Source organism: Carassius carassius, chromosome 10 (genome assembly GCF_963082965.1).
Source record: "Carassius carassius chromosome 10, fCarCar2.1, whole genome shotgun sequence".
Taxonomy (NCBI): Eukaryota; Metazoa; Chordata; class Actinopteri; order Cypriniformes; family Cyprinidae; genus Carassius; species Carassius carassius.
The window spans coordinates 10,288,073-10,315,452 of NC_081764.1; the positions used below are offsets into that span (position 1 = coordinate 10,288,073).

The 27,380-nt window shown below is 36.1% G+C and overlaps 2 protein-coding genes and 1 pseudogene across 3 annotated transcripts; 1 reads left to right on the forward strand and 2 right to left on the reverse strand.

Moving 5' to 3' along the window:
• Positions 1–1,228: 1,228 nt before the first annotated feature.
• LOC132151749 (fidgetin-like protein 2) lies at positions 1,229–5,360 on the reverse strand. Of its 2 annotated transcripts, XM_059560094.1 has the most exons (3): positions 5,199–5,352; positions 4,782–4,890; positions 1,229–2,995 (listed from the first exon to the last, which is right to left on the reverse strand). In XM_059560094.1, exon 3 carries the CDS (start codon positions 2,985–2,987, stop codon positions 2,151–2,153), a length of 837 nt encoding a protein of 278 aa, XP_059416077.1. In that variant the 5' UTR covers positions 2,988–2,995; positions 4,782–4,890; positions 5,199–5,352; the 3' UTR covers positions 1,229–2,150. The 2 variants fall into 2 exon arrangements, with proteins under 2 accessions (XP_059416077.1, XP_059416076.1); XM_059560093.1 differs by lacking the exon at positions 4,782–4,890 and having other exon boundaries at positions 5,199–5,360.
• Positions 5,361–6,612: 1,252 nt separating this feature from the next.
• Positions 6,613–11,423, reverse strand: LOC132151750 (keratin, type I cytoskeletal 18-like). The gene is made up of 7 exons (XM_059560095.1): positions 10,904–11,423; positions 9,120–9,202; positions 8,385–8,541; positions 7,871–8,035; positions 7,661–7,786; positions 7,328–7,548; positions 6,613–7,244 (listed from the first exon to the last, which is right to left on the reverse strand). The coding sequence occupies exons 1-7, from the start codon at positions 11,342–11,344 to the stop codon at positions 7,214–7,216; spliced, it is 1,224 nt and encodes a 407-aa protein (XP_059416078.1). The 5' UTR covers positions 11,345–11,423; the 3' UTR covers positions 6,613–7,213.
• Positions 11,424–22,113: 10,690 nt separating this feature from the next.
• Positions 22,114–25,528, forward strand: LOC132152241 (keratin, type II cytoskeletal 8-like; annotated as a pseudogene).
• Positions 25,529–27,380: the final 1,852 nt, after the last annotated feature.

Consider the following 27,380-nt stretch of genomic DNA (forward strand, 5'->3'; position numbering starts at 1 on the left):
GGGAGGTGGGGGTAGATAAAGAGAGAATAGAGCATCTGTCACACTCTGCTGCACATTGACTGCAGGGAGCTGTTTTGGGTGGGGGGTCACAATAAGGAAGAAGTGAAGAGCCAAAAGTCAGCATCTGTCCAAAATGAGTAGAATGTAAGGTATAATAAGGATTGTTGAAGGGTGTATAAAAATGTTTGGTTTAAAATAATAACACAAATAATAACACTGTATGATAACTGGCAGTATTATAAATGTGTGTAAAATTGAACTACCATTACGGATTAGTATTGAAAATATAAAAAGAGAAGAAAAAGAACACAAAATCACTTTGACCTTTTCCTTGGTCAAGTGATCAAGTGATTAAAGAGCTTATACAGAGATACATCTGCACATAAGGTTGTGATTTCTGATGGGAAATAAAGACCATGATATGTGAATGTCATCCTGGGCCGGGTACAAGGTGACCTGATGCACCAGCTGTGCATCTGGCCCTTATAGTACTACAGTGTTAAAGCATAAATACTGTTTACTGTAAAGCCTGTAAAAACCTTAAGAAGATTGTGGAATACAGAAACCACTATTTGAATGGGACTGCAAACATTTCAATATTTTTTTAGTATCAAATACAATTGTAAAATTTTAAAAGAAACTAATACTTTTATTAGCAAAGATGCATAGTTGTGTAACAATGTAAAAGCCTTTACATTGTTACACAACTTTCTATTACAAACAAATGCTGTTCTTTTGAAATTTCTATTCATTAAAAAATTCTGAAAAATCATCATGGTTTCCACAAAAAGACTGGCATAATGGCTGCTGAAAATCCAGCTTTGACATCACGGGATTACATTACATTTTAAGATAAATTAAAATAAAGAAAAGTTATTTTAAATTGTAGTACTATAATTCATAATACCACTTACAATATTAGAATATATTATGGTGAATGAGGAGATACCCCCTGACAATGTAAAACGCTTTGAGTGCTTAGAAAAGCGCTATATAAATGTAAGGAATTATTATTATTATTATTATTACATGAGAGAGAGAGAGAGAGAGAGAGAGAGAGAGCAGATTGTATTAGTACAATAGTTTTTATTTTTCATTGAGGTAGACATTTTGACATGTAATACACAAATGCGTACTCTGAACATACAGCATTGTAACAGTGAGGTAGATTGTACATGTATTAAGTCATATTATTTTGTCCAGCATATTGCAAGTGTTAAAACATTTTCATTTCTGTTTGTACATTTCAGTGTATGTCCCACTTGTCTCACCATAACAAAAGCTCTCTATTCTTTCACATGCCTCATTCAAAACAGAGAAGGTTTAGAGAAAAACACATCCAGTGATCAATTCAGGGGGCTGGGACAGCTCTGTGGGTTTCCATAGTAAATGTCACAATAGGTGAATAGTGTTAAAGACTGCAGAGAGCCTTTTAGCCTTTTTCCATTAGCCCTGTAAAAGCCAGATATATTATGTGTTCTGTAAAAATATGCATTTTTATGATTGAAATACTGTATGTAATGTTACAAATACTTTTTTTTTTTTTGAAGGACATGGCAAATATACTACACTAATTAGACAATAAAAGACAAAAACATCTTTCAAACTCAAAAATTGTATAAGATAAACATTAAGTATGGCTACATTCACAATTCCTGAGGGAAATCAAGTTTACATTCAAAGTTTATAGAGGAATATTACATAATATTCCTAAAATAAGAGTGATTTTATCTGATTTCAGTGTTGAAGAACATCCATGACCTTACCACAGTCATGCTCACTAACAAATTGTCATTAGACATGACATATGAAACTTTCATATGTGTGCTTTGTCTTATAATACAGGCTTCATTTTGTGTACTTTTCTTTTCCATTCCTCTCTTTCAGTCTTTCTTTTGCTTGGATTTCATTAACTGAAGTAGTGGATTAATACTTGACACCATAATGTGCTTCACTGCACAACATAATTATAGAGAGAGATAGTAGAAGAGGAAAGGAAGGGAATAAAAAAGCGTGATTTCAGGGATACAAAAGAGTGTCTGTGCTACAGGTCTCATTAAAGCTGCAGTCAGAAATAATGATAATGTGCATAAGAGAGACATCTATCTTCTCAGTCCGTAAATGGTTTCATACCATAATGCTATTTGCCCTCAAGGGTATGTGTACTGTCCCGGACCTCCATAAGACTGTGTCTCCGGAGGCTGTAGATGACTGGTCTTACCCACAGAATCTCCCTCAAGATCAGACTGAGTGGAAAGTCTATCAGGCCTGTAGCTCTGGAGGTCTGTCCCACAACTTCCGTTGACATTTCCACCACTGTCGCTGTTCTGCCGTTCAGTCTTGTCCCTGATTGTGTATGGTGAGACTCTGGCAGTTTTGGATTGGTCGAAGCTGAACCTCCTGTTACGTGGAAGTTCAGCAGCAGCGAGGCTGCTGTGAAGAGGTGTGGGAGTGTGTAGACCGGAGGGCAGCAGAGAAGGGGTGCTCTGAGGGTAACTAGCACTCAGACCGCATTGCTGTGAATAAACGTAGCCTGGTGCGGGTGGCAGGTATGCAGATGGCAAGGCAAATGCTGGAGATGGAAGATAGGATGGTTTAGGCAGCAGGTGTTGGCTGCTGTAGGATGAAGGGTAATCCTGAGATGTGGGACCACCGCTGTACTGCTGTTCTGAAAGATCACTTCCGCTCCCCTTCAATGGGTCTAAACCAGGAGGCCCGTCTGCGCTGTACCCCCCAGGCCATGGATCCTGCTGCTGCTCACTTCTCAGGAAACTCCCATGTTCTTGTAAGGACGAGTTGAAGGAATACCTCTCGGCATAGTGTTTTAGCAAGCTAGAGGCGCTGAGGGCACTGATGTCGTCAGTGTAGCCTGAGAACGCAGGACGACTGGGCTGTGGAAATGGGAGGGGCTTAGGATGTACTGGAGATAATGTGGTAGATGAAACATCATATCGTTGCTCCGCCCACTCAGAAGACCACTGCATCATTGCCACACCTGGAAAATCAAAATGATAAAGATATGTTTTTCTCATAATGTATGATAAAAGAATAATATGTGTTAAAGGGACAGTTCACACAAAAATGAACATTTAGAAAAATCTAAATAATGTTACTATTGTTCTGATTTTCTGGTTGAGAAATGATGCAAAAGATAGATAGAGCTATTTCTCATTGAGAAATAATGCTAAACAAAAAAAAAAGATATTAAAAGGGATAGTTCACCAAAAAAAAAATTCATTTCAGAAAAATTCTTCATGATTTTACTATTATTTTTATTTATTATTAAAAATAATGCAAAAATGATGTATTTAAAGGGAAAGTTTAACCAAAAATGAAAATTCAGAAAATTCAGCATGATTTTTGAGGAATAATGCATAAACCCCCCCAAAAATTAACATCATGTTTGCATTATAATGCACAAGATAGTTGGGGGAGGTATTTAAAGGGAAAAAAATACATTTCTACATTATGTTATTATTTTTTTAATTCCTTGTTGAAAAAAAATCTGTTTACTCAAAATTCTACATGATGCTGCTATTACTTTTTATTCCTTTTTGAAAAATAAATTAATTCAAGGGATCATTCACTCAATAAATGATGACACAATTTTTACTTTTGAGTACTCTTTCCATTTAAATAGCTCCTTTAGCTGTCTTGTGCTTTGTTTTTCCAACAAAAATAGAAAATAATAGCAAAAATCATGGCATAATCATGTGGTTTAGGGGTATTGGAGGCGAAAACCTTTCAACTTCACAAATGGACTGAAAGAAGAATTCACCATATGGAACTGTTTAGTAATCTGGACAAGATGTGATCTATTATTCACATCTTAATCTGTGCTATAATGTAATCTCTGTAATGTTGCACTCATCATGCTGAGTGTAAGACAAATTAAATGAGCGAGTGAACGCTGGATTTACAACCAGTTGTATTATGTCTGTGTGCGCATGTGTGTCTATTTATATGCACCTTCTGGAAAATGAAGGCAGATTAGAATCTACAGATTAGAACAAAGTTGTAGGGCAGGTAGGAGACTGACAGCACACCAAGAGTTTAAGAGCATTTTAAACAAATATAAGTGAATATTAACATATCCGCCAGGGTTGTAGAGAGTCAAGATTCCTCGCTAATCCCAACAAATCCTTGCTAAACACAAATCTTGTTTCTTTTACAAATATCTAATGCGGAAGAACAGTCAAATGCCATTTTCTATGTATGAATATGCCTTTTGTTTGTATTTATATTTTTATGGTGCTTCCCTCAAATTCACACACTTCCATTGAAGAGACAGGATCCAGTCCATAAATATGGCTGCACCCGGAATGCTAAGAATTCAGCCTGGGATTTATTTACAAAGCACATCCTCTACACACTCATACACACATATATGCGAGCACACACACTTCAGGTTGGACATCATAATAAGACTTTTTTTTAACACATGGCCAAAGGTCTGCAATGCTAAATCAATTAGTCATAATGTTGCATAATTCTTTGAACTACAAATGCTTAGATGCTGGCCACCACATAGCTCCAAATTTAAATATAAACACTATCTAAAGATTTTTTTATCAGTAAAAATAAACATAATACTCAGGACTATTTGAATGTATTATTTTTCTTCTTATAGTTGTGAAAAGGCTCATGATATGCGCAAAGAAACATCTGGTAAAGTCATTACTCTCTCGCAACTACTTTTCACCAGAATATTATTTAACATTTACACACATCTGCACAGACTCATAATAAATATGCATGTTTTACTCTATGCATTAACTCACCATGCTGTTTTAACCAGAATTCTGTATCAGCTTATTATTTTTGTGAGTTGATTGTATATGCTATCGGTGTACAAAAAATCTTTCCACCATAGCTCATAAACACAGATACCTGAAAGAAAGAGAGATTATTATTACTCCACCTTGTGCTTTCTTGAAATAAACATTTTGCCATCTTAAAATTTCACATACCAACCAACACTAACAAACCATTAGGTACAAGCAGTAAATGTGACATTATGATGTATAAACACATAACACACGTGCAACCAAAGGGATTTCTCTCTCATTCTCTTTAACTTAACATGCAAAAGCTATTAATGTAGATTTAAACAGATAATGAGAGGCATAAATGAAGTGATTTTAAAATATAAACAGATAAATGTTTTTATGGTATTTCACATGCATTAAGAAACATACCAGTCCCTCTCCTTCAATCTTCATTGCACTGTAGCAGTTATAAGTAAATTCCAAGCTTTACGCTGCCATGCCTCTGACACTCTTTTTTTTTTTGTCTCTTGCCTCTTCTTTTTTTTCCCTTCTATCCAACTGTGCTCTACCTCCTTCTGCCCCTGTGACAACAGCCCACATGCACAGCACCTCCCCCACCGAAATCCACCCCTCCCCCAGCCCTCCCTTTTTGTTGAAAGTATTTAAAGGGATAGTTCACCCAAAAATGAAAATTTGATTTTTATCTGCTTATCTCCAGGGCATTCAAGATATAGGTGACTTTTTTTCCTCAGTAGAACTCAAACATTTCACATCTGACTGATTTTTTGTCTATTTTATTGTAGCCTATATAAATAATGGTCATTGTCAAAGTCATTTGTTTGTGTCGGTGTTCCAGGACTAAAATAAGTAAAATAAATGACACATAAATTCAGAAATTAAATCTGTCAGTCTGCCTCAATCTTTAGACTATTTCATATGCAAAGTTCATTTCAGCCTAATATATAAATGAAAATATTGGAAAAAAACAACAACAAGAACAACAAAAAACAATGCTAACACATTATAATGTAAAGGAAACGGTGTTGAGGTTCATTTCATTTAAACCATGCTAAAGCAGTAACGTGATTTTCAGGAGAATGAAGCTTCAGACATAAAAGTTTGAATTCTTTTCTACTATTGTAAGTGCTATTTGCACAATCTGAATCTGTTTCAGAGAACTCAAATCAATCCACATAAGCTTTGCTGCTAATTGTAGTTGGAGGCTTAAAAATGCCCAAGCAATGGATCTCCAGCAAGCTAATTAGCTATCATGGCATTAGCTCATTGTGCAGAAGTCAACTAAACAAATCAAATTGACTTTTCCAGATTTATCTATGCTTCATTGTCTTAGCTAACATAGCATGATATCATGTACTAATACAGTGTAATTTCATATTGATGAAATAATAATTTTTTTTTTTTTTTTGGAGTGGAACCAGATGGTCCTTCACAGCTCTTCCCATGGATAACACTGAATGCTATAACAAACTTGTGTAAGTAGAAGTTAACAGCACTGGCAACTAAAACATCTGTACCTATCATTTCAAATGATGGCTATCAAATTTCTTATTTTTGTGTCCTGTCTTGGTGTTAGTCCAAAAGCTGACTTACTGTATTTTGTATTTCATATTTAAGAAATTAAAACATAGACCACAAATATTAAATGGATCACTTCTATTAAACAAACTAAGTACCGCTCAATATGCTTGGCGTGAAAGTCATGCCTTACAACAGCTAATTGTATTTCTGATAAATAATTCAAAATGTGTTTAATTCAAAATGTGTGCACAATAATGTTGTCCTGCCTGAAAACGACATGAAGACAGAAAAATGAGCAGTAGACTAAAATGAAACTTTGGTTTTATTGACTTTTTGTATGAAATACACCATTCTATGACCCTCCATGCTCAATAAGAGTTAACTCCAATGGACAAATCATGCAACTTTAAAGAGGTAAGCATAGTATATAAAAGATTTTTGATGTGTGATCATGTTTGCTTGACTCCAAATTTCACTTTCAGAAAGCATGTTTTTATTTAATTATTTATTTGACTTGGTAGAGTAATTCACATTTCATTGTAATAGTTAAGTTAACTAATTTGTGCAATGACATGGAATTATGTATTGTAAATACTCATAATCCACAGCTGATGTTCTAAAAGCTGCCTTAGTTGTTCTGTGAATTGCATGTCTGTTTAAAATCAGACTGTGGGGTGGAACAGGTTTTATTGACAGACAGAAATTACCCTGCAAATGACATCATATTGAAATTGTTTTGTTGTATCCTGTTTTATAAATTGTAGTCTAGACAAAGTAGAAGGGGACTTTTAGATGAAAAAAGATTCGCCACAGGTTTCCGTGTGAGTGCTATCTAAGAAGGTTATTTCATAGAATAGTTTAGCCCACATTTTGTGGTCTGGTCTTCAAGATTGCTGCTAGTAATATCACTCTCGGCCATCTAGTGCATCCTGGAGCCTAAACAACACAGAGAAAGTAGAATCAGTAATGTATATGATACAATGTAAAATACAAAACTAAAGTTTTATTTGATCTCTTACTTGAAGTCTCCCCCATCTAGAAGTTTCTTGTAAGTGTTGATCTCTGCTTCCAGTTTCATCTTGATATTAAGCAGGGCTTCATATTCCTGACCCTGCTCTGTGATATTTGACTTCAGCTGTGACAGCTCAGCTTCAAGCTGCAGCGTGAGACCGTTGTACTTCTCCACCTCTGCGTTTGAACGTAGCTCTGTGTTCCGTAGCGTATCCTCAAGTGACCCTTTCTATGAAGTTTAGTAGTTTCATCAGACAGTTGCAACATAAACTACAAATTTTATTAAAATTGCAACAATGATATCTGAAACTTTCATAATATGGTGAGCATGTGAACATTACCAGGCTTTGTTGGGATGCAAGCTCTATTTCTAGTGTTTGAATCTGTCGCCGTAGGTCATTCACTTCCATTTGTGCACCTTGTAATGCCTCTGTGTTCTGAGCCACTTGCCCCTGAACTTCTGATAGCTGATGAGAAAGAGTAAGTTAGATTTGCCTGGATATATCAGTTAAAGCAAATTTAGTGACATGTGGTAATCAGCGGTTCTGTACCTGGGATTCGTGCCACATTTTGAGTTCTTCTGCGTTTTTAAGAGCCATCTTTTCATAGTTACTCCTAATCTCATCCATCACTAGAGACAGATCCTGTCCCTTTGGTGCATCAACATCCACCTGAACACCCGACTGGGAGATCTGGCTTCGCAGCTCCCCAACTTCCTGTCAAAGTTGAGCAGAAAAGAAATCAGAGATATTTAGAGTATGAAATTATAATATGGTGGCGGTTCCTGCATTTCGATGAAGTCACCAATATTTTTCCAATCTCTCTAGAATTAGCTCCTCCCTCAATTTGTGGTTGATGGCTAAGACAAATCAAAAGCCTATTAGTATTTTTTTTTCTCCAAATTTCTACTTCGATGAGATAATACATCAACAAAGCAAAGAAAGATGTGTTCATCTAACGTAATGAAGTCCATATTCAGCATATTCAGAGATGTGAAAGTCTCATACTGTGTGTGAATCTGGTGTGCACCTAATCTTAAGTGGTCCTTATGCAATGGTTGTTTACATTTTCATGGTTTTTCTTGAGGAAAGAAAGCTCATCTTTCAAGGACTCAATTTCACCCTCCACATTCAGACGACCAACGTTGGTGTCATCGATGACCTTCTTCAGACCTGCAATATCTCCTTCCACAGACTGCCTGATGGCCATCTCATTCTCAAACCTATAACACACACATGATAGTCTTTCAAGTAATGCACTAAAATGTTTCTGTGAGCATGATAACAGTCCTCCATCACACATCTGTCAGGCTGAAGATTTCTGGTATGTCTATTTGTGACCCTTGACCACAAAACCAGTCTTAAGGGTACATTTTTTTAAAATTGAGATTAAATAAGCTTTTCACTGATGTATGGCTTATATGGCTGAGATATAGCTATTTGAAAATATGGAATCTGAGGGTGCCACAAAATCCAAATATTGAGAAAATCGCCTCAAAATACTTAAAAAAAAAAAAAAAAAATATATATATATATATATATCTTTACTGTAGGGAATTTACAAAATATCTTCATGGAACATGATCTTTACTTAATTTTCTAATGATTTTTGGCATAAAAGAAAAATTTGTAATTTTGACCTCTACAAATATACCTGTGTGACTTATGACTCATGGTTTTGTGGTCCAGGGTCACAATTTGTGATTCTAAAAATGAGCACAAAAGCATGTTCCTTTGATACCAAGCTACAAAGAGATGTTTATTAAGATGCTTGTTGTGTGGTGCATTATTGAAAACTGACTTGACTCTGAAGTCATCTGCAGCCAGACGAGCATTGTCAATCTGCAGAACAAGACGAGCATTGTCCGAAGTGACATCAAACACCTACAGAATGAAACAAAGCACATATTTCATCAAACAAAACCTGTTTTGACATCCATTCAACTTTTTTTCTTGTAGCAACTCTAGAAAAGATACGATTTCTAAGATGATTTAATTACAGCATTCTTGGAATGCGGTTCAGACGTATGAGTTCTTATATAGTCAACTAGTAACCTGAAATCAGATTTTGATTTATATTTTGTAACTTTACTTTCTTTGTGAAACTGGTGCATGAAAAGGTCTGATTGAGTAGGACTATAAAATATAACACAACAAACTGTTGTTTTTCAGTCAAACTTGACTTTGACAGTGTATTTTTTGGATTTATTTATTTATTATTATTATTATATTTAATGTACTCTATTCAAGATAATTTGTGCATATCTGTGTATATACATGTAATATCTGTGTAATATCTATGTGAGCAGTGCAGAACATTTGAATTTAAGGAATAATCAAACAATACTCATTCTAAATTCGTCTATGTGCCACATCCTGCAGGGGTAAAAGCGGAAGCTGGTACCTGGCAGTCTGAAATTTCATAATATTTGTAATAAAACGGTCTTATTTTTTTCTAAATAAAAATATAGTTAGCATTCTTTTTAGTTTACAGCCTTTTTTATTAGCTTTTGCAGTTTTACAACTGGAATTTTGTTGAATTGAATAAAAAAAAAAATCAAAGCAAAGATTTTGGAACTATAAATGTTATGCTATGACTAAGCCACATCTGTTATAAATTATGGAGTTCTTCTTTTGCATTCTTGTTTTGTGCGAGAGAGCGCCATTGTGGCTGTGTGAGTGCTTAAGTGTGTGTGCAATTGCTTATCCCACATCTGTTTTGCATTATGACTCTAGTCAGAGACTGTGGGAAGTTTCAGCTGGTTGTAGTCCATCAAACATTCTTCTAATGCTTTAGAAATGATTATGGATGTTATATTTGTGTCGACCATTGTCATGGTTGCACATATTTTAAAACCAAATGTGGGTTTTGAGGAATTCCCTCAGTAGTAACCAGAATACATACAGAGAAAAGCAGAACAAGTACAAAAGAATGGGGAGAGAGAGAGAGAGAACAGGGCATGTGCCACACCCTCCATTGAGATGTACGGAAATCTGATCATGCATTTTTATTACACTGAAGGGTTCTCATGAACACTACAGAAATATTTTTTTAAATATATATATATATATTCTCAAGACATTCTTTAGACTTAAAAAGAGTTAAGTTTTGGTGACAAAGAAACCAAAAAAGTTTTTATGAGTTTAACACCCGCAACAAAAACTGAAAATAAAAAAAACAACAACTGTTAATCTAAAAGTGTGCCTTTATATTGTAAATTGGTTTTATTCAAGTTTATGTTTTATATTATATATTATATTATACATTTTACATACCATTAATTGGTATGTAAAATACCTTTGTATGCTTTCCCTCAGTACACTACATTATAAGTATAAACTATTCTTTGTGTTCTGTTGAAATGAATACTGTACATAAAATGGTTCTTTTCAGTTTGTGCAAAACCTTTACTTTAATTCTAGGTTTTGCTACTTCATTTCAGCTTGATTGCTGTAATTCAAAACATCTGGTATCTCCTCCTCTTCCTAAGATAAATAACTGGTTGCCCTCACAAACTCTCAAATGCTTCCTTTTGCAGCTTGCTCGGACAAAGAATACAGTATAAACCCAACAGTGTCTCTCACCTCCCTCCTCAGGTCATCCAGGATTGCGTTGTACTTGCTGTAGTCGCGTGTTTCTGGTCCACCTTTCTCCAGGGCCTCTCTGATCTGCATCTCCAGTTTGCTGTTCTCCTCCTCCAGCCGGCGCACAGTTTCCAGGTATGTCGCCAAACGGTCGTTCAAATTCTGCATCTGGCCTTTCTCGTTGCCTATGACATGCCCTGTGGAGGCAGTGCTCGCCCTGAGGGACCCCGCTGAACCAGCACCCATGCCGGCTGAGCTCACCTTGTAGGCTGTGGAAGAAGAAATGCCCCCACTTCTAGGAGCAGAACGGAGAGACATGGAAGAGGCAGATGAGATCCTGGTGCCCTGTCCACCTGCCCCGCCATACGTACTAGCGGCACGGTGTACCGGCATAGATCGGGTGAAGGAGATGTGAGAGGCCTGAGGTGCGTAGAAGCTCATGGTGGTGGAGGAAGGAAGTACTGGCTGCACGAGAAAATGAGCGTATGATGAGGGATGTAAGCCTTTGAGAGCTACAGGAAGAGAACTGTGAGGCTTTTATACCCCCACCAAAACTCTTTCTGTTCCTCCTTTTCTCTCTCTGACTCACAGACACATGCACACTGACCAGCTAAGACCCTGCCCACATGGCCTGTTTTTTCCCTTACTTTTTTTCGGTGATCTCTAACGCCCTTTTCATATACTTTCTCCCTCCTTTTCTGCCTCAATTTCAACCCTCTGCCTCCCTCCATCTGAACCCAATCCCTGAGCTTATCTGACCACATTTATGTACTGCTTCAGTGAAGTATAACTAAGAAAAACAGGAGCTGAGAAAGAATAAAATGGTTTATGATTTCCATCAAGCACCTTTGGGACAGCATTGTTTGCATTTTCCCAAGATATTTTTTTTTTTAAGTTTAGATGCTTAAAGGGATAGTTCACCACCAAATCCCATAATTGTTTTTGTAAAAATATATCATGTTTCACAAAAGAAAGGAAGTCATATAGCTTTGGAACATGATCATTTACATTTTTGGCTGAACTTTAAGGCATCTAAACTTATTCACTGGGATGTTTCTGTAAACTGCAGCGCTACAAATAGTCTCACTTGCTTTTGACCTTTTAAGGTCTTGCTCAAAATTATATAACTTTCCAAATATGTGTTTAAAAATACTTTGATAAAGGTTCAACACTAACACAGAAGCTGTATAAAAAACCATAGTCTTTGCTGTGATGTGTATTGTACAGTCTAACACAAAATATTGATTATGTGCAAGCTCTCACTGAGATCATATTGAACAAGCACCGATTATTAAGAACTGAAAAAACTGTACAGTGTGAACCCAGCTTTATTATCACAGATTTTGAAATCCACGAGAAAAAACAAAAACAAAATACAATACCACGTAACTAATTGTTGTGATAAAGATATTTCTTTGAAATACCTGTGATCCAAAAGAACAGGACACCAGAGCTCAACACACCCAGGAGGTAAAAGAAACATGAGGAGTAAGCACAAAGGGTATTTGAAAGCTGATCTTTCTTTCTTTCTTTCTTTTTTCCTTACTTTTCTCAACGTTTATCCAAACATCTGTTTTCTTGAAATTAATGTTCTCAGTAGATTTTTTTCTTTATCTATTTTTTTAAATACTTGCAATGTTTGTAACTTGTTACAAACTGTCAACATGCATCAAGGAAAAGTTCATGTTTCACTTTTTTAAAATAAATGCTTGTATTCACAATTTAAAATACCTGTGATGTAACAGGCAGCGGGTTACCTATTTAGAGGCTGAATTAATTTCTCGTGGAACATTTCTCTGACTTGGATGAGAATCTTTGCTAAATTGGTCTTGTCGGTGGTTACAGTGCTTTCTCTGTGTCAAGAGAGCAGTCTGCAGTGTCTTTGTTTGGATGGGGTATCCATAGATTCCAGAGAGCTTTGGTTTTCTACACGATGAGTCATCTGTCTCATGATTTCCGGGAGCTTTGAATACAAATCACAAACTGCCCTGCAGGAAAAAAGTGCATGGTTTGATCAAGACCCTCTTTTTTCTTCTCTCTTCTTCATGCTTTAAACCTCCTACATGCTCTGTAGATCTTTGCTATATATGCAGAGAAGTACATCTAGTATTCAAGACCTTAAAGGAGTGTTTGTTTCAGTCATACACATGGCAACCTTATGTGTGTGTTTTGTTGCACCAGTCTGTTTCTAAGCAACATTTTCATTTCCTTTCCTGTGGTTAGTCAAAACTGTGCTGTGCACATCAACAACAGTCATACTGAGATGCATCACTTAAATCAGGAGGATAGAAAGCTGATCACAAGAAATCCTGTTTACAGTCTCTTCTCACTTTATTATGGAATTATTTCCAGCCAGTAACTTAGTGGATGTCACAAGTCTTGATAAAGATCTGCATAGCACAGACAAGCCATCAGATTAATGGATTACAAATGAAGAGTCCAGTGAAAAGTTGGCAGACACAGCTGGCAGTAAGCAGAGAGTTAGAAAGGAAAAGAGTGCCAAAAAAGCAGGAAAACGAAGGGACAGTGAGTCACACTCCAGAATGAAGGAATTTGCACCACCATGCCTCTTTTACAACATGTGACTTCCCCCACTCCTAAACTAGTTTTTAGTTTATTTCTCAGTTACATGAATGCAGTGAAAGTAGTTAAAGCGGTAACTACTATTTAACTAATAGGCTCAGATTTACATTCATTATATTAATGAAAATCTGACAGCATTTTTTTTAACACACTGAAAATAGGGTGGATTTTTATTAGACCCATTTCCAGATAAATCTGGATGAAACTGGCTCGATGGGCTGTAGAGAGAGCGAAATAAATGTCCTTGGCAAACAAATTCAGCTCAACGTTTTATTACTCTTTTGTGTTTGTCTGTTTTTTATTCATGTTTCCATCCAGTCACCCTCTGTATTACCTGCTCATTATCTGCAACTCAAATATTCTCAGAAAAGCCAGAAAAAAAATAGAATAATGGAAAGAACAAGCAGAGGAAAGCTCCAGCAATGCTTCAGCATTGTTTGTATGCTAGCATGTATTTTAACTGGGAGGAAAGAGGAGGGTGAACAGCACATGACTGACTGTGTTAACTGAAATTAATTGTGCAACATAAAAGCATTTTGAGATTTGAGAGGTGAGCTGACTTCTCCTGCGATGCATCAAGCCACTCACATAAATTCCACAGTTTAAATTAATGAATGACTTAGACAAGCTGTACATAATGTACAGAATGACGGCAATAATTGGATAACGCAATGTTTTAATTAATTTCTAAATAATTGTATATCTTTTTTTTTTCTTCAACTTTCTCTTTGTAGTGTTACAAGCTCTTGGTGCATAAAGAAGATCTGTAAAGATGCAAAGACTAAAGTCTCAAATCCAAAGAGATATTCTTTATAAAAGTTAAGTCCATCACACCCTCCTAAAACTGCTCATTCTGACACGCCCCCACATCTACATCATGATGTGGGAAGATTTGCATAAAGCCGCCCAAATGTTCATGCAAAGAAAGAAGGCGTAACTTTTATTCTTGCGGTTGCCACCACCGGCATGTTGTGGAGACACTGTGTGTTTTGTTGTGAAAGCGAAGCTACTTTGTTTGGCCTTCCAAAAGAGGACACAACTAGAAATCAGTGGTTAAGTTGTATTTAAAGCAATGAGCACGTTTACATGCACACCAGTAAGCTTATAACCCACAAATATCAGCTTATTAAAACAACCAGTTTTCCCCTTTTACGTGCACATCAGTAACCTGAAAACGCAAGTAAGTGGCGCTTACATGACTTGATTATTAATCAGGTTATTTCCCTATAGTGACGTCAAAATATAATCATTTGCATATCTGACTCAGAGTATTCCATACATATGTCAGTTGTGATGTTAAATTAAGCTTGCAACATGTCAACTTGCAACATGTCGGGAAACTTACAGCTCATATCCACTCATGCAGTTATAAACAAAGCATTGTGACCGGACCACTTCTACTTCTGCTGCACAAGATGAGGACACATTTTTATCATTTTCTGAGTCTTGAAAAAGTCTGCTTTTCTGTTATATTTCCTTCTTTCTTTGCTGCAAGATGTTTGCACGGTCTAGATTTGCTTTAATCTGCACTAAAGATGAGTTCTTGTCACGTATCACACATGCGCACTTCAATAAGCCAACAGAAAGCGAGTTAATGCATTTACATGGCATGCAAAATTTTTGTAAGAGGCAAAAAAAATACTTGTTGTGACCAATTTCTACTTACACCATTTATGCATACAATACACCAGAACTTTAAAAGAAAACAGGTTACTGCATTTACATGACCAAGTGCGTTTTTGGCTTATTAAGCATAATCAGTTTAAGAATGTGCATGTAAACGTGCTCACTGTTCCAAAAAAGTTCAACTCAATTATTTGGATGTGTACAGCCCATTCTATGGAGGACTGTTTCCTGAACCAGTACCCTACAATGTTTCTGTATACTGGGCCAATTCGAACTTTGCAAGGACAGTCTGGCGCTTCTGAGTCAAAGCCTGTAAGTATGTTTACATATTTAAAGAATTTGCCACTGATGATTCATATGTGAGTTTTTAGCAGTGTGGAGTAGCACTTGTTTGTCATTTCTCTGATCACAAATGCAGATATGGTTTTATGTTTACACAGCGTGATAAAAAGACAGCATAAGTCATTATAATCAGTAATTAAGTCCCCACTGGATGCAACAAATGCCTAGTTTGTAATGGGTTTTATTATTTTTGACTTGTTGAGCTGGGATACAGCATCACAATGTTAAGGGGCTTAACATTTCCATTACACACTTGAGGTATTCGGCCAATCACAACACACTGGATAGCTGGCCAATCAGAGCAAACCTCGCTTTTCCGAACGACGAGTCTTATAAAAAGCCTTGACACATACCAGAAAGGCAGGACATAGAGATGCAACAATAATGTACAGTATGTTTTTTTTTTTTTACCTTAAACCGCTTTAACACTGTGACGAGTGGGGCGGGGCTGAGGGATGTGGGAACGAGCGAGGCCGGTGGAGTGATTGGGAAATGAGCGACACCTGTGACCCACCACCGGTCTCGAGTCCCACAGAGGAGATGGAAGGATATAAAACTGGAGCGACGACAGTGAAGGAAGAGAGAGGACCAGGCCTGGGCTTTATTTTATGTTTTGGACTGTAATGATAAAAACTCCATAATCATCGGGAAGAAGGAGGCGGGAACAAAGACTTTAATTACAAAATAAACACAAAACAGTGCATCAGCCCCTCACGGACGACTGATGTGCACAAATAAAAACCAAAACATAAAATAAAGCCCAGGCCTGGTTCTCTCTCGTCCTTCACTGTCGTCGCTCCAGTTTTATATCCTTCCATCTCCTCTGTGGGACTCGCTCGTTCCCACATCCCTCGGCCCCGCCCCACTCGTCACAAATACACCAAATAATGTTATTTTTAGCAATGCCATATGACCCCTTTAAAATGACACAATCTAATCCTGTTTACATGAAATAAACCTACTCCTGAGCTGCTTGAGCTAAGGGAACTGTTCCTGTGACAGCAACTTAGGGGTGAGCTTTGAAGAACTTAATCCTGGATCATGTCAAATCATTAACAATTCAATTCAGCTGAGTAATCCATTTTCAATGATTAAATAATAATAAGATATATTTTTTTTTGAGTACCCAAATAGCATATTACTGTGATTTCTGAAGGATCATGTGAAACAGTTATGGCTCTTTTCATTCTATAATAATATATTTAAAAAATATTGTAATGTTTTAAGTTTCACAATATTACTGTTTTTACTAGTAACAGTGTAATCATTATCTCTTTAAGGAAATATGCTGTAGTATGACTCAATTGACAAATGTGTACTAAGTGTTAACGCCCCGTCTAGGGGTAGAGCGTAACATGGAAAACACCATACATAATTAAAAGTGAATATTTAATTTCAAAATAAATAGAAGTTGATATAAAGTCTTTTATGTGTAATTATAATATGTCACTGATATGTTTAATTCATGAGTTACCTTGTTTTGTGTGACTGTAGACTAAAGATAGGAGGCTGTGAGAAGTGTGATTGGAAGGGGTGAGGTAAACTTTTATGATAGATTAGTGCGACAGACACACCCTGTGACATGCCACAAAGATTTTCTCAGCAGATTAAGGAATAATTTTTTATGATACATTTGGTAAGAAAAGGTTAAAGTGAGTGGAGCTACAGTAAAATGACGTCCTGACAAAACTGCACCATAATATCTATCTAAAAGAGTTACTTAGACCTAGCTAAACAGCCAAATATCTTGTTCTAGACGAGTCTTTCAACTGTCATTCTGCTGTTAGTGTTCTGTAGCCATAATGCAATTCCAAACTCACCCACTAGGGAGTGCTAAAAACCGCCAAAACTGTGGAAACCCAAGACAGACTCGATCATAATATAATTAGTTTACCACTAGCACATGTTTTTACTCAGCTTTTTTCCACTTCAGTTCTCAGATGTTTTTTTTTTCTTGATGCACTGGCTCAAAACATTTAGCATTTATATTCTTCTGCAGAGCCCACTGTCTATTCATTCTACACTAGGCTACATTTCTCTCTGGTAATGCTGGTTGAAATTATGTTGCAGTCGTCCAACTTTACTTTTTTTTTTTTTCAGATTACTTGAAATTTCTCAATTTCTCTTTATTACTGTTATTCACAGTTTTCCAACCGTTCCCACTGATGCGTAGTGATACTGATGTGCTAGGCTGAATTATTACAATACTGTTTAAGTTATAAGTAGGCCTACTGTTTATGTAAAACAACTCTGTCCTTTATTTCAGCACCTTGTACTTACAAAGAAGGCTTTCTCATTCTTTGAAACATTTATCCAAAAGCAAACATATGTTATGCCTGCGTTCACATAGTGTCACTCATGAGCAAATTCTCCTCCTGAAAGATCTGTTTTACCGACAGTCATCTGTTTTTGCCTGCAGGGCACCACACCTTTTTTTGTTACAGGAATGCAGCAAGATATTATAGTTTTGCATTAAATTAATATTATTTTAACATCTGGAACTGATGAAATTCAATAATAATGGAGGAGCCTAAACATTTTGTTCAACCCATTTATTTTAATAAAACTTCAATAGATTAAATTGATGACACGATGTGCATGTCTGGTGGACTATGTAGACTGACGCTGATAGGAAGCTGACTTCAATGATATAGCCTATTCTGATTGTCAAATATAATATTTGTAAATTAATAGTTTTGTCATTTAAACAAACTTAATGACCATATCAGCTGATCTATGATGAAAGCAACACAGCTACAAAAAAAAATTTATAATGGGTGTGTTAGATTTAAAGTGTTCAAATAATCAAACATTGACAGTAATCAGTTGTATTGGTAGCACCAAGAGGCCCCCAAATAAAATTCTTCTTAGGGCCTCTGCTGCCTATAGCCATTCATGCTACAGCTGAAGTCAATGACAGCTTAGGGAGTGCTCTTTGCTCTCTTTATATATAGCTTATTATATACTTTTATTTTACAAGTTTTATACTTTAATGCTCCTATGAGGGACCAATGACCACACTGCAGAGTTTAAGGAGAGACAACCGCATTTAACAGTTAAGGATCATATCTGAATATGTTCTTTTAATTGATGATGAAGAATTATAAGCGTGTGTATGAAACGGCGTATGCACAGTTGTTCAGAATAGCCTGGCATATTGTTCACAAGATGCAGGCAAAAATGTTGTATTGCTTATACAAAGGATGCACATTCTCACACACACACACACACACACACACACACACACACACACACACACACACACACACACACACACACACATATATATATATATATATATATATATATATATATAAAATATAATATATTATTATGGAGCACTGCATGTCTATTTTTCTTCAAAGCACCAACTTAGAATGCCTAATGTCGGTTGGATTGCTTCTGTTACATGAGAAAATCAATAATTTTGTCTATACCTGATGTAGTAGATTTACTAAGGGTGGGGTTCGGGTCGCGGTCTTTTTGTCAAATGGCCTGCTGTCTGATAACTGGTTGGGTGTTCTGTTAAGTCGTGTGTGCAGGTTTACCAAACAAGACCCATGCAGGACTCGGTTTTAAACTACTTTGCGTCTCTCCTTCAGATAACTTCATGCATCCAATATGTGCCATTTACAGATATTTCCCTGAACAGTCACAGCTTTCGTATTAGTTTTTCATTTATTTTTACATTTTTATTTTATTTCATTTTACGAAAATGGTTTTAGATCAATTGTTTTTGTCTTAGTTTTTGTTTACGAAACTAACCTTGCAATGCAGGCAGTGTGTACTCTGTTGAATTCCAAGAACTATACTCTTCTAAATTATGCCTCAAGCCTTTTAACATCAGCTGGCATGGCTGCTGGCGTGGGCTTGTTTGTGGTCATGTTACACTAATCAAAGTGAATGACACATTCTCTGTCACTGATCAGATTGAGTATTAAAGAAAGCCTTCAAGCAAAAAAGCTAATTGTGGGTTTCTTGTCATTTTTCCCTTTTTATTTAATTTTACACTCTCCTTTCATTTATTTATTTATTGATTTATTGATTAGTAGAATAAACTTTTACTAACTATTATTAATACAATCATTTTATTAATCAATAATTGATATATTGATAAATCTTTGTACTTATCAATAATTAAGCTCTCTTTTGACTCCTCCCATTTTGTCACCTTTGAATTATAAGGTTCTGTCTAACATTTCTGTCAAAATTTAGTTATTAACATATTCTGTGACAATCTCTAATTATGTGATTTTCTTTTTTTGTAAGTTGTACACATTTTGGGACTTTTTATTTAGAAAACAAAAAGGTTCTATCCACAAAGTGTGGAATGCAAACAAGAACCTTATCATTCCAAGGTGATGATTTGTCCTTGTTATGATTTTAATCATTTATAAGTTTAACTGGCTATGTGTCTATTTGTTGAGAGGTGACTAAGGGTCTGACAGGTTAGACATTTACTCCTTTAGTTTGGCACCTTCCAGAGAACATATGCAGTTATGTTGTACTTTTTTTTTATTGATTTTAGAGTAATCTTGTTTAATCCTTAATTCCAGGGAGATAATTTGTTTAAAACAGTTGTGTGGTGCTTAATATTTCAAAGATGATTTTGAAGACAGCTTTGTAGCTTTATTCTGAGAGAGCAGGCTTCCTTACAGATTGTCGTGGCCCTGCAGTTTTGTTTATTTATTATAAAATACACAGCTAATTTTAAGTGGGCATTAATGGACCAAGATGGTATGGTTATGGTATCTACTAGCAAGGACTAGGTGGGTCATGCTTTGTTCACTTGTTATGCTATATTAAGCAATAATCGCAATTTGAGGACTTTGGTACGTTAGGCGTAACTTACGTAAGTTTGTAAGTTTAACTTGCAAATAGTCTTTGCTAACGGTAAGTTCTTGCTGGAAGATTAGAATCAGGACAAGCCGGATCCGGATCTGGCTCCTCTGTATTTAAATGCAAAATCTGTTTTAAATTCAGTCTTCCACCTCAAAAATATATGACATTTATGCTGTGATTTTTTTTTCTTTTTTTCTTTCAGTTTTGTAAAATAAATAATGCTTTGTAATCTCAATACTATCATTAACTTGCAATATTCCTGTTAAAATGCAATATTTCTTTCCCATTTTTTCATGTCTTGACTGTTATGTCCTATCACATATTTATACATGAACAGAGGATGTTTGTTAAGTTCAGCTTGAATTCTTCTTCAGAGTCTGTCTGACCAGAGGGGAGAATTCTCTAGATAAATAACTGAAGTAACAGTCATTGGACTTTTATATCTAATCTTCACTACAAACGAGCAACTTGTCTACTACTGTCTGTCTACAATGCAAGTACCCAATTTGAATAGTTATCTTGTCATGAAAAGCCACTTGCAATCATTGTACCGAAGCTGTAAGTCTTACCTCTGCAAAAGAAAAGACAGTTAAAAAAAAAAGTCTAAAAAAAAGTTTAGTCTACATTAAACTTTGTTAGCACAGGAGAACTGAAATTTGCAAACAGGGAAAAAGGGGAACAAAAGATGCCAGGACGTTTTTATGAGAGAAGTACACACATTTCTCACCTATAAATCACTCTTAACATGAACATGATGCACCTAAATAATGAATATAAAAAATAAATGTTGCCTTAAATGTGTTTGCTTCAATGATTTTTTAGGCTTGTGATTCTTGTATTATTGCACCTCTTGGGGAAGCTGACAAATTTAATTTACAGGTGCTGTTATCAAAGGGGGCAAAGCTGAAAAAAATTCAAACATTATTTTTCTGTAGGTTCAAAATAACATATATTCATATAATGTTATTATGAATTTAATAAAAAAAAAACATTCCTCATAAATTATTGTTTGTTTAACTATGATGTTAATAATTCAGATATTTTAATCACTGTAGTATATTTGTATGCTTATTTTGTAGCACACTATGGCGCGGAGGTCACAGAAAGAGTGGGCTGCAATAGGATGGCTGAAACTCAGCAAAACATAAGCAGTTAAATATTCTATTGTTATCTTTACAACAATGTTCAAGTTGGTCAGATCAGCCCACAATACTTTTAGCCTCTAGAAAAGTACAATATATGACCAACCAAGGGAGTGTTTTGCATTTGTACTGTAGATATGGGGCCCAGTTCAAATCAGCAGTTACTTAATAAGCGGCTATAGAACGATAAAAGTTGCAAAATAACACTCATACAGTGGTTATGCACACTCCTGAAATGTTAAGCAGACTTTTGTGGGATTATATTGATTCTTAATATTTTGGCTGGTATTTAATTCGTTTTCTCTGATTTGCTGAGCCTGGATCTGCTGTTGCAGTGCCCTCGTGTCAATTAAGGATGCAAAGTAAAACTAGATTTGCTTCATGATGTTCAGATTTTAGCATAAAACTAATTATGGACTGTAAGAATTTCCCCTTTGCCCAGGGTTTGAAGTTAAGCTGTTAATGTATAACAAAATGATTGTCCTCTCAACATTTAATCCCCATAACTCTGCATACATTTCTTGAAAATTGTTTCTTGACCAATAAGCTGGCCTTGAGCCATTCCCTGCACTCGATATAAGAGTTTGAGGGAACTTTCCGTCATCCCTCCACTTTTGAGTTTCCAACTCCTCAACTCTTTGTCCTTTCTCAAATCTGAAAGCTGTGTTTCCAGGGATGCTGAACACCAAGAAAACCATGAAGTCTTTCAGCAGTCACTCCTCTGTAAGTGTGAGCAGCAACATACAGACTCCCCTCAACCATTCAGGGATGGTTTTGAGAGAAGGCTGGAGCTCCAGTCCAGTCACATGCCCTCCAATTACAGCTGTTAAGGTTAATGAAAGTCTTCTGGCACCTCTGAACTTGGAGATTGACACAAACATCCTGGCCATCAGGACTCAGGAGAAAGAGGAAATCAAGTGGTGACCCATACTCAGAATTCATGCTCTGCATTTAACCCATCCAAAGTGCACACACACAACAGTGAAAACACACAGTGAACACACACCCGGAGCAGTGGGCAGCCATTTATGCTGCAGCACCCAGGGAACAGTTGGGGGTTCGGTGCCATGCTTAAGGGCACCTCAGTCGTGGTATTGCCAGCCCGAGACTCAAACCCACAACCCTAGGGTTAGGAATCAAACTCTCTAACCATTAGGCCACAACTTCCCACAAAACTTTTGTGTAGACCCTTTATGTTTTCAAGTCTAATCAATTGTATTGTGTTTGGACCTGGTTCGTATGCTGTCGTGAGTGACTGTGATCACAGTAGGCCCAGTTCTATCAGTGTCATATTTTAGATAAGACCCCCACTTGATTGACTAACCCAAAGGGACAATGTCCACACTTTCATAAACACACCTTTGTTGCCTTTTGGGCAATATCAGTTTACTATCATGCGCAACAGCCACTCCTTTAAACATACATTTTTTTTTTATAGAAACACACCTATCCGAGCACACACACAGCTAGCTTTGTACTTATATAATCTGTTCAATAAAGCACAGAGAGACTTTTGCACATTAATATGCATTTAAATATTAATTAGTAAAACTGCACTGGAAAAGTCAGAAATTGCAAGTAAATTTCACAAACAATTACTAAGAAACAACAAGTAACGCTGAATTAAAACTGAAAAAGTATTTTCTTATAAAATGAATCTGATAGCCATATATGTACTGTATGTATTATCATCTATCATAAGAAAATTTAGCTTTCTTTTATCACTCTCTTCTTGTCTTTCCCCAGGTGTGCTTCCTGGAACAGCAGAACAAGATGCTGGAGACTAAGTGGTCTCTGCTGCAGGAACAGACTAGCCACTGATCCAGCATTGATATTATGTTTGAGACCTACATTGCTAACCTGCTCAGACAGTTAGATGGCCTAGGTAATGAGAAAGTGCGCCTGGAGTCTGGCCTGCAGGACCTGACCAGCCTGGTAGAAGACTTCAAGAGAAAGTAAGACGTTTGTACACCAAAGCGTTTAGGGACATTCCACACACGCACATTCCAACAAACTTTGTACATTCCTTCTCAGGTACAGTATGAAGAAGAAATTAACAAATGGAATGACTGACAACGAATTTGTGCTCCTTAAAAAGGTCAGCTCATAATGTAAAAGCACACACAGATAGAGCACTTTTAAAAACTTGGAATGTAATTTGGACTGCCTAACAGATGAGAATAACTTCCTTTGGCAGATTTATGAGGCGGTACCATTTACTCCCTTCACATTGCTAATAAATCTTTTAGCACAGTCATATAATACATGTTACAGATAGAATTTATTGTATTAACTGATAGTAAAACTTAAGTCTTAATAACTCTTATGGCGTGTAAGCACGAAAAAAAAATAAAAAAAAAAATTCAGAATGACTGTTCACTGTAATTTTTATTCCATGTGTACAGGAACTGCATTAGCTCCAGACTCGGCTAAAAGACACACCAGTTGTTGTAGAGATGGACAACAGCAGAAATCTTGCCGAAGCAGAGAGCTGGTACAAACAGAAGGTCACTTAACTTTCTTGCACTGTGTGTTTGTGTGTGCATGTCACAAATCATACATTTTTAAACATGATTATTTTCTTATTATTATTTTCTTTTTTTGCTTTTCTAATGATGCACAAATGAACAGTAAATATGAGTTTATGTGTATGTGTCTGTATGTTCATGAGTGCTGTAAAATGTTAGTATGAAGAATGCAGATGACAGTCAGCAAACATGGGGATGACCTGAAAAACACAATGTAATGCGATCTAAGAATTGCACATATAAATTCTGAGATGGAACTCTATTTCACACTATTGTCTTCTGTTGAACTGCTTTATAGCTGAATTGAACTCATCATAATTTATTAACTTAAATGAACAGTTATTGAACTGAACTGATCAACATTGAACTGACTTGAGCTGAATAATGACACGGTTGTCTTTTTTAAAGTTGCTTTACAGCAGAATTTGAATTTGTGTCATATTTCAAGCCTGCATCACTGATTCTGTTTTTTTTTCCTTTTTATTACTGTAAAGCTGCTTTTAAATCTATTGTATACAGTGCTTTATAGATAAAGTTGACTTAATTTGACTATTCAGAGTCAAATGTCAAAAAACTAAAAGAATAATTTGTCAAAATGTCAGTAAACAATGCACAGCATACTTACAGCTTGATTTATTTTATTTTTTGACATTTGACAAGAACAAAGCAAGCATTCTTTCAGTAAATCATTTAATTAGTGTATTAAATGTGTGTTGATCTGAGATGATCTCAATTAATCCCAGTTGATCTTAAATTATATGTCAGAGTGTGGGAAGGATGTAATCTTTTGTCTCCTCTCATTTTAGCATTTAAACCATGAGGCGCAGATCAAAGAGCCAGAAGAACGAGGTGAACTACCTGTGAAAGATGCAAAACTGCGTCTGCAGGAGCTGGAAGCAGCTCTTCTGAGAGCTAAACATGATATGGCTCTTCAGGTGCATGAGTGCCAGTCATTGATGAACATCAAACTGGCTCCGGACATTGAGATTGCCACCTGTAGGAAACTCCTGGGAGGAGAAGAAAGCAGGTTGGTGCAGTTTTAGCTCTTGTTGAAACTATTAACACTTTAACAAAAGGGAATCATAATGGATTCCTGTGGGTGTCATGTATTATTATGTGTTCTTTCATAGACTGTATGGTTCATTCCAGACCCTCTCCATCTCTAAAGCACACTGTGAGTTACTTTATTCACATAAAGCATCTCTGTTTATAAAAAAATATGCTTTTTTGAAATATTTTACACCAGCTTCGCATATACAGTATTTAAGGTGCAGCTTTTGTGACTGTTCTCTGATATAATTTTTCTAAGCCTTGAACTATGACCTTGAAAGCAGCAACTTTACAAGTGTCTCATCACAGAGTTCTGGGAAATATGTTCAGAAAACAGTCCTCGAGCAGAAAGCTGTGACTGCAAAAGATGTCAGCTCTGGCAGCAGCACTGCCACCATCACCAAAAGCACAAAACCACCATCGTCACCAGTGAGAAGAAACTCGTAGCTACAGAGGGAAGTGTGCAAGGGATGGATAAGTCTACAGACAAACAAGAGTAGGATGTTTTTTGAACGACAGAGGAGCAGATAGGTGTGTTATGCACAGGGTCCAGGATCAGATTTTTATAGGTTGGCCTCCACCCCCTCCCCTGGGTTCAGTGAACATGTATAGTTTAGTTTCTGTTGCTGAGGTGTGGCAGATTAAACTGAATTACAATTCATTGCATTAAATATGTAGTATATTTCTACAGCCCTACAACAAACTATATAATAGATTATATATAATACTATATTATACAATACTACTATATACTATATAAAGTTTTCTACAAAATTTTTGTTCCTTATAGCTAAAAATTACTAAATGTCTGGCACTGTGAGTACAGTCAGAATGTACATGAAACAACTTGTTCACTTTTCTTATTTCTATTGAAAAACGAGCTGGAGGACAGATGAAAAAACAGTGAATGCAACACATCAGTTTTTGCTAATAAAATATTAATACTTTTAATATTGTATTAATAAAAAACAACGGTAATAGACACTTTGTTCTAAATATCTAGAAAATATATCTGGATATAATATTATTTTTGTTAATTGCAGCGAGTCTATGACGGATTTCTGGCAATTGGAAAAAGGAGGGGAAAAGAAACATGTATTGTTGTTGTTGTTCTGCCGGCAGACCAAAAATCATCCCCGCAACACAGTGATACTGCTCGCATCATACACAGTAGGGTTATTAGCAGAGAACACAGAGCAGAACTTGAATTTCAGCATTGGACGGTGGCTATTAAATGAAAACGCCACTGTTTTTCCATATTGCGCTATGTTCTTCCCGCGGCACCACTATGTCATTCAATGAAAGTGTGTTTCTGAACGAATCTAGAGAGTCAGTGATTCATGATCACCCATTCATTAAGACAGTCACTTGCTTCATTCCGGAAGGAATCAGCCGTTTGAACGAATCAATAGAAAAATTACTTAGTGATAAAATCAGAAAATTTAAATTATTTAAATCATTTAAAATTTCTTTATTTAAAATTTTATATTTTAAACATTAATCTGGAAATGAAAGTATGAATTCAATTGCACTCATGCCATCTCTGAGCTTCATTAAAACGTCCGAAAATGTACCTACAAACCTCTTATGTGTTTTTCTCTGACACCTCTGTAGTAGGCTACAAATACATTTTTATTAATACTAATTTCATATGTTTGTCAGCTTATTTATCATATTCTACTTCTTATATATTTTTTTAAATAAATTTTAAAAAGCTTACAAACATTTTTGAATGTTACATATAGATGAAAATGATGCCATTACAAAGGTAAAAAGAAAATATCCCTTTGAGTCAAATGTCACCTCGTATTAGGAAGGATAATTTTTCTTTATCAGAATTTTTTATTATTGATCAGAAGGTGCTCCAAATTTATTTTATTTATTTTTTTAATTAGGAGGACAAGTGGTCCTAAAAAGAAAAGTAAGCATAGAGCCATGTGTAACAGTATATTAGATCTGTGCATGTGGTCTTAAAGAGACAGCAGCCTAAATAAACCTGCTGCTACCTTTCATTATACAGTGAAGATTACCAAAGTCCTTTTAAGACAAGTCATGTCATTTGGCGTCCCTCTTTGAAACGCCTCTCAGGCACGCATATGTAACTTCTACTGTATTTCTAGACTGTATTTCTGGCTAGATCAGCCAGTGTGCAGCAGCAGTCCTAAAAGCATGTCTCAGAACGCTGACTGTTTCTATAGCAATGGGGATGCTTCCAAAGGCAGCTGCAGTGACTCGCTGACTTTACCAATTAGCGATTAGCTCTTTCATTCAGAAGGCGGGCTTCCTGTTACATTTTTCACCATTCAAAACAATAGGAGTGACATGACAAGTTAGACCTAACTAAAAGAAAAAATTAAGTTAATA

Bases quoted from the DNA above. Each gene is read 5' to 3' on its own strand.
- LOC132151750 (XM_059560095.1), bottom strand. From the start codon at position 11,344: ATGAGCTTCTACGCACCTCAGGCCTCTCACATCTCCTTCACCCGATCT. The intron at 7,549-7,660 runs GTAATGTTCACA...TAAACTTCATAG, and splicing joins TTGCATCCCAACAAAGCCTG to AAAGGGTCACTTGAGGATAC. The intron at 7,245-7,327 runs GTAAGAGATCAA...TGTGTTGTTTAG, and splicing joins CTAGATGGGGGAGACTTCAA to GCTCCAGGATGCACTAGATG.
- LOC132151749 (XM_059560093.1), bottom strand. From the start codon at position 2,987: ATGATGCAGTGGTCTTCTGAGTGGGCGGAGCAACGATATGATGTTTCA.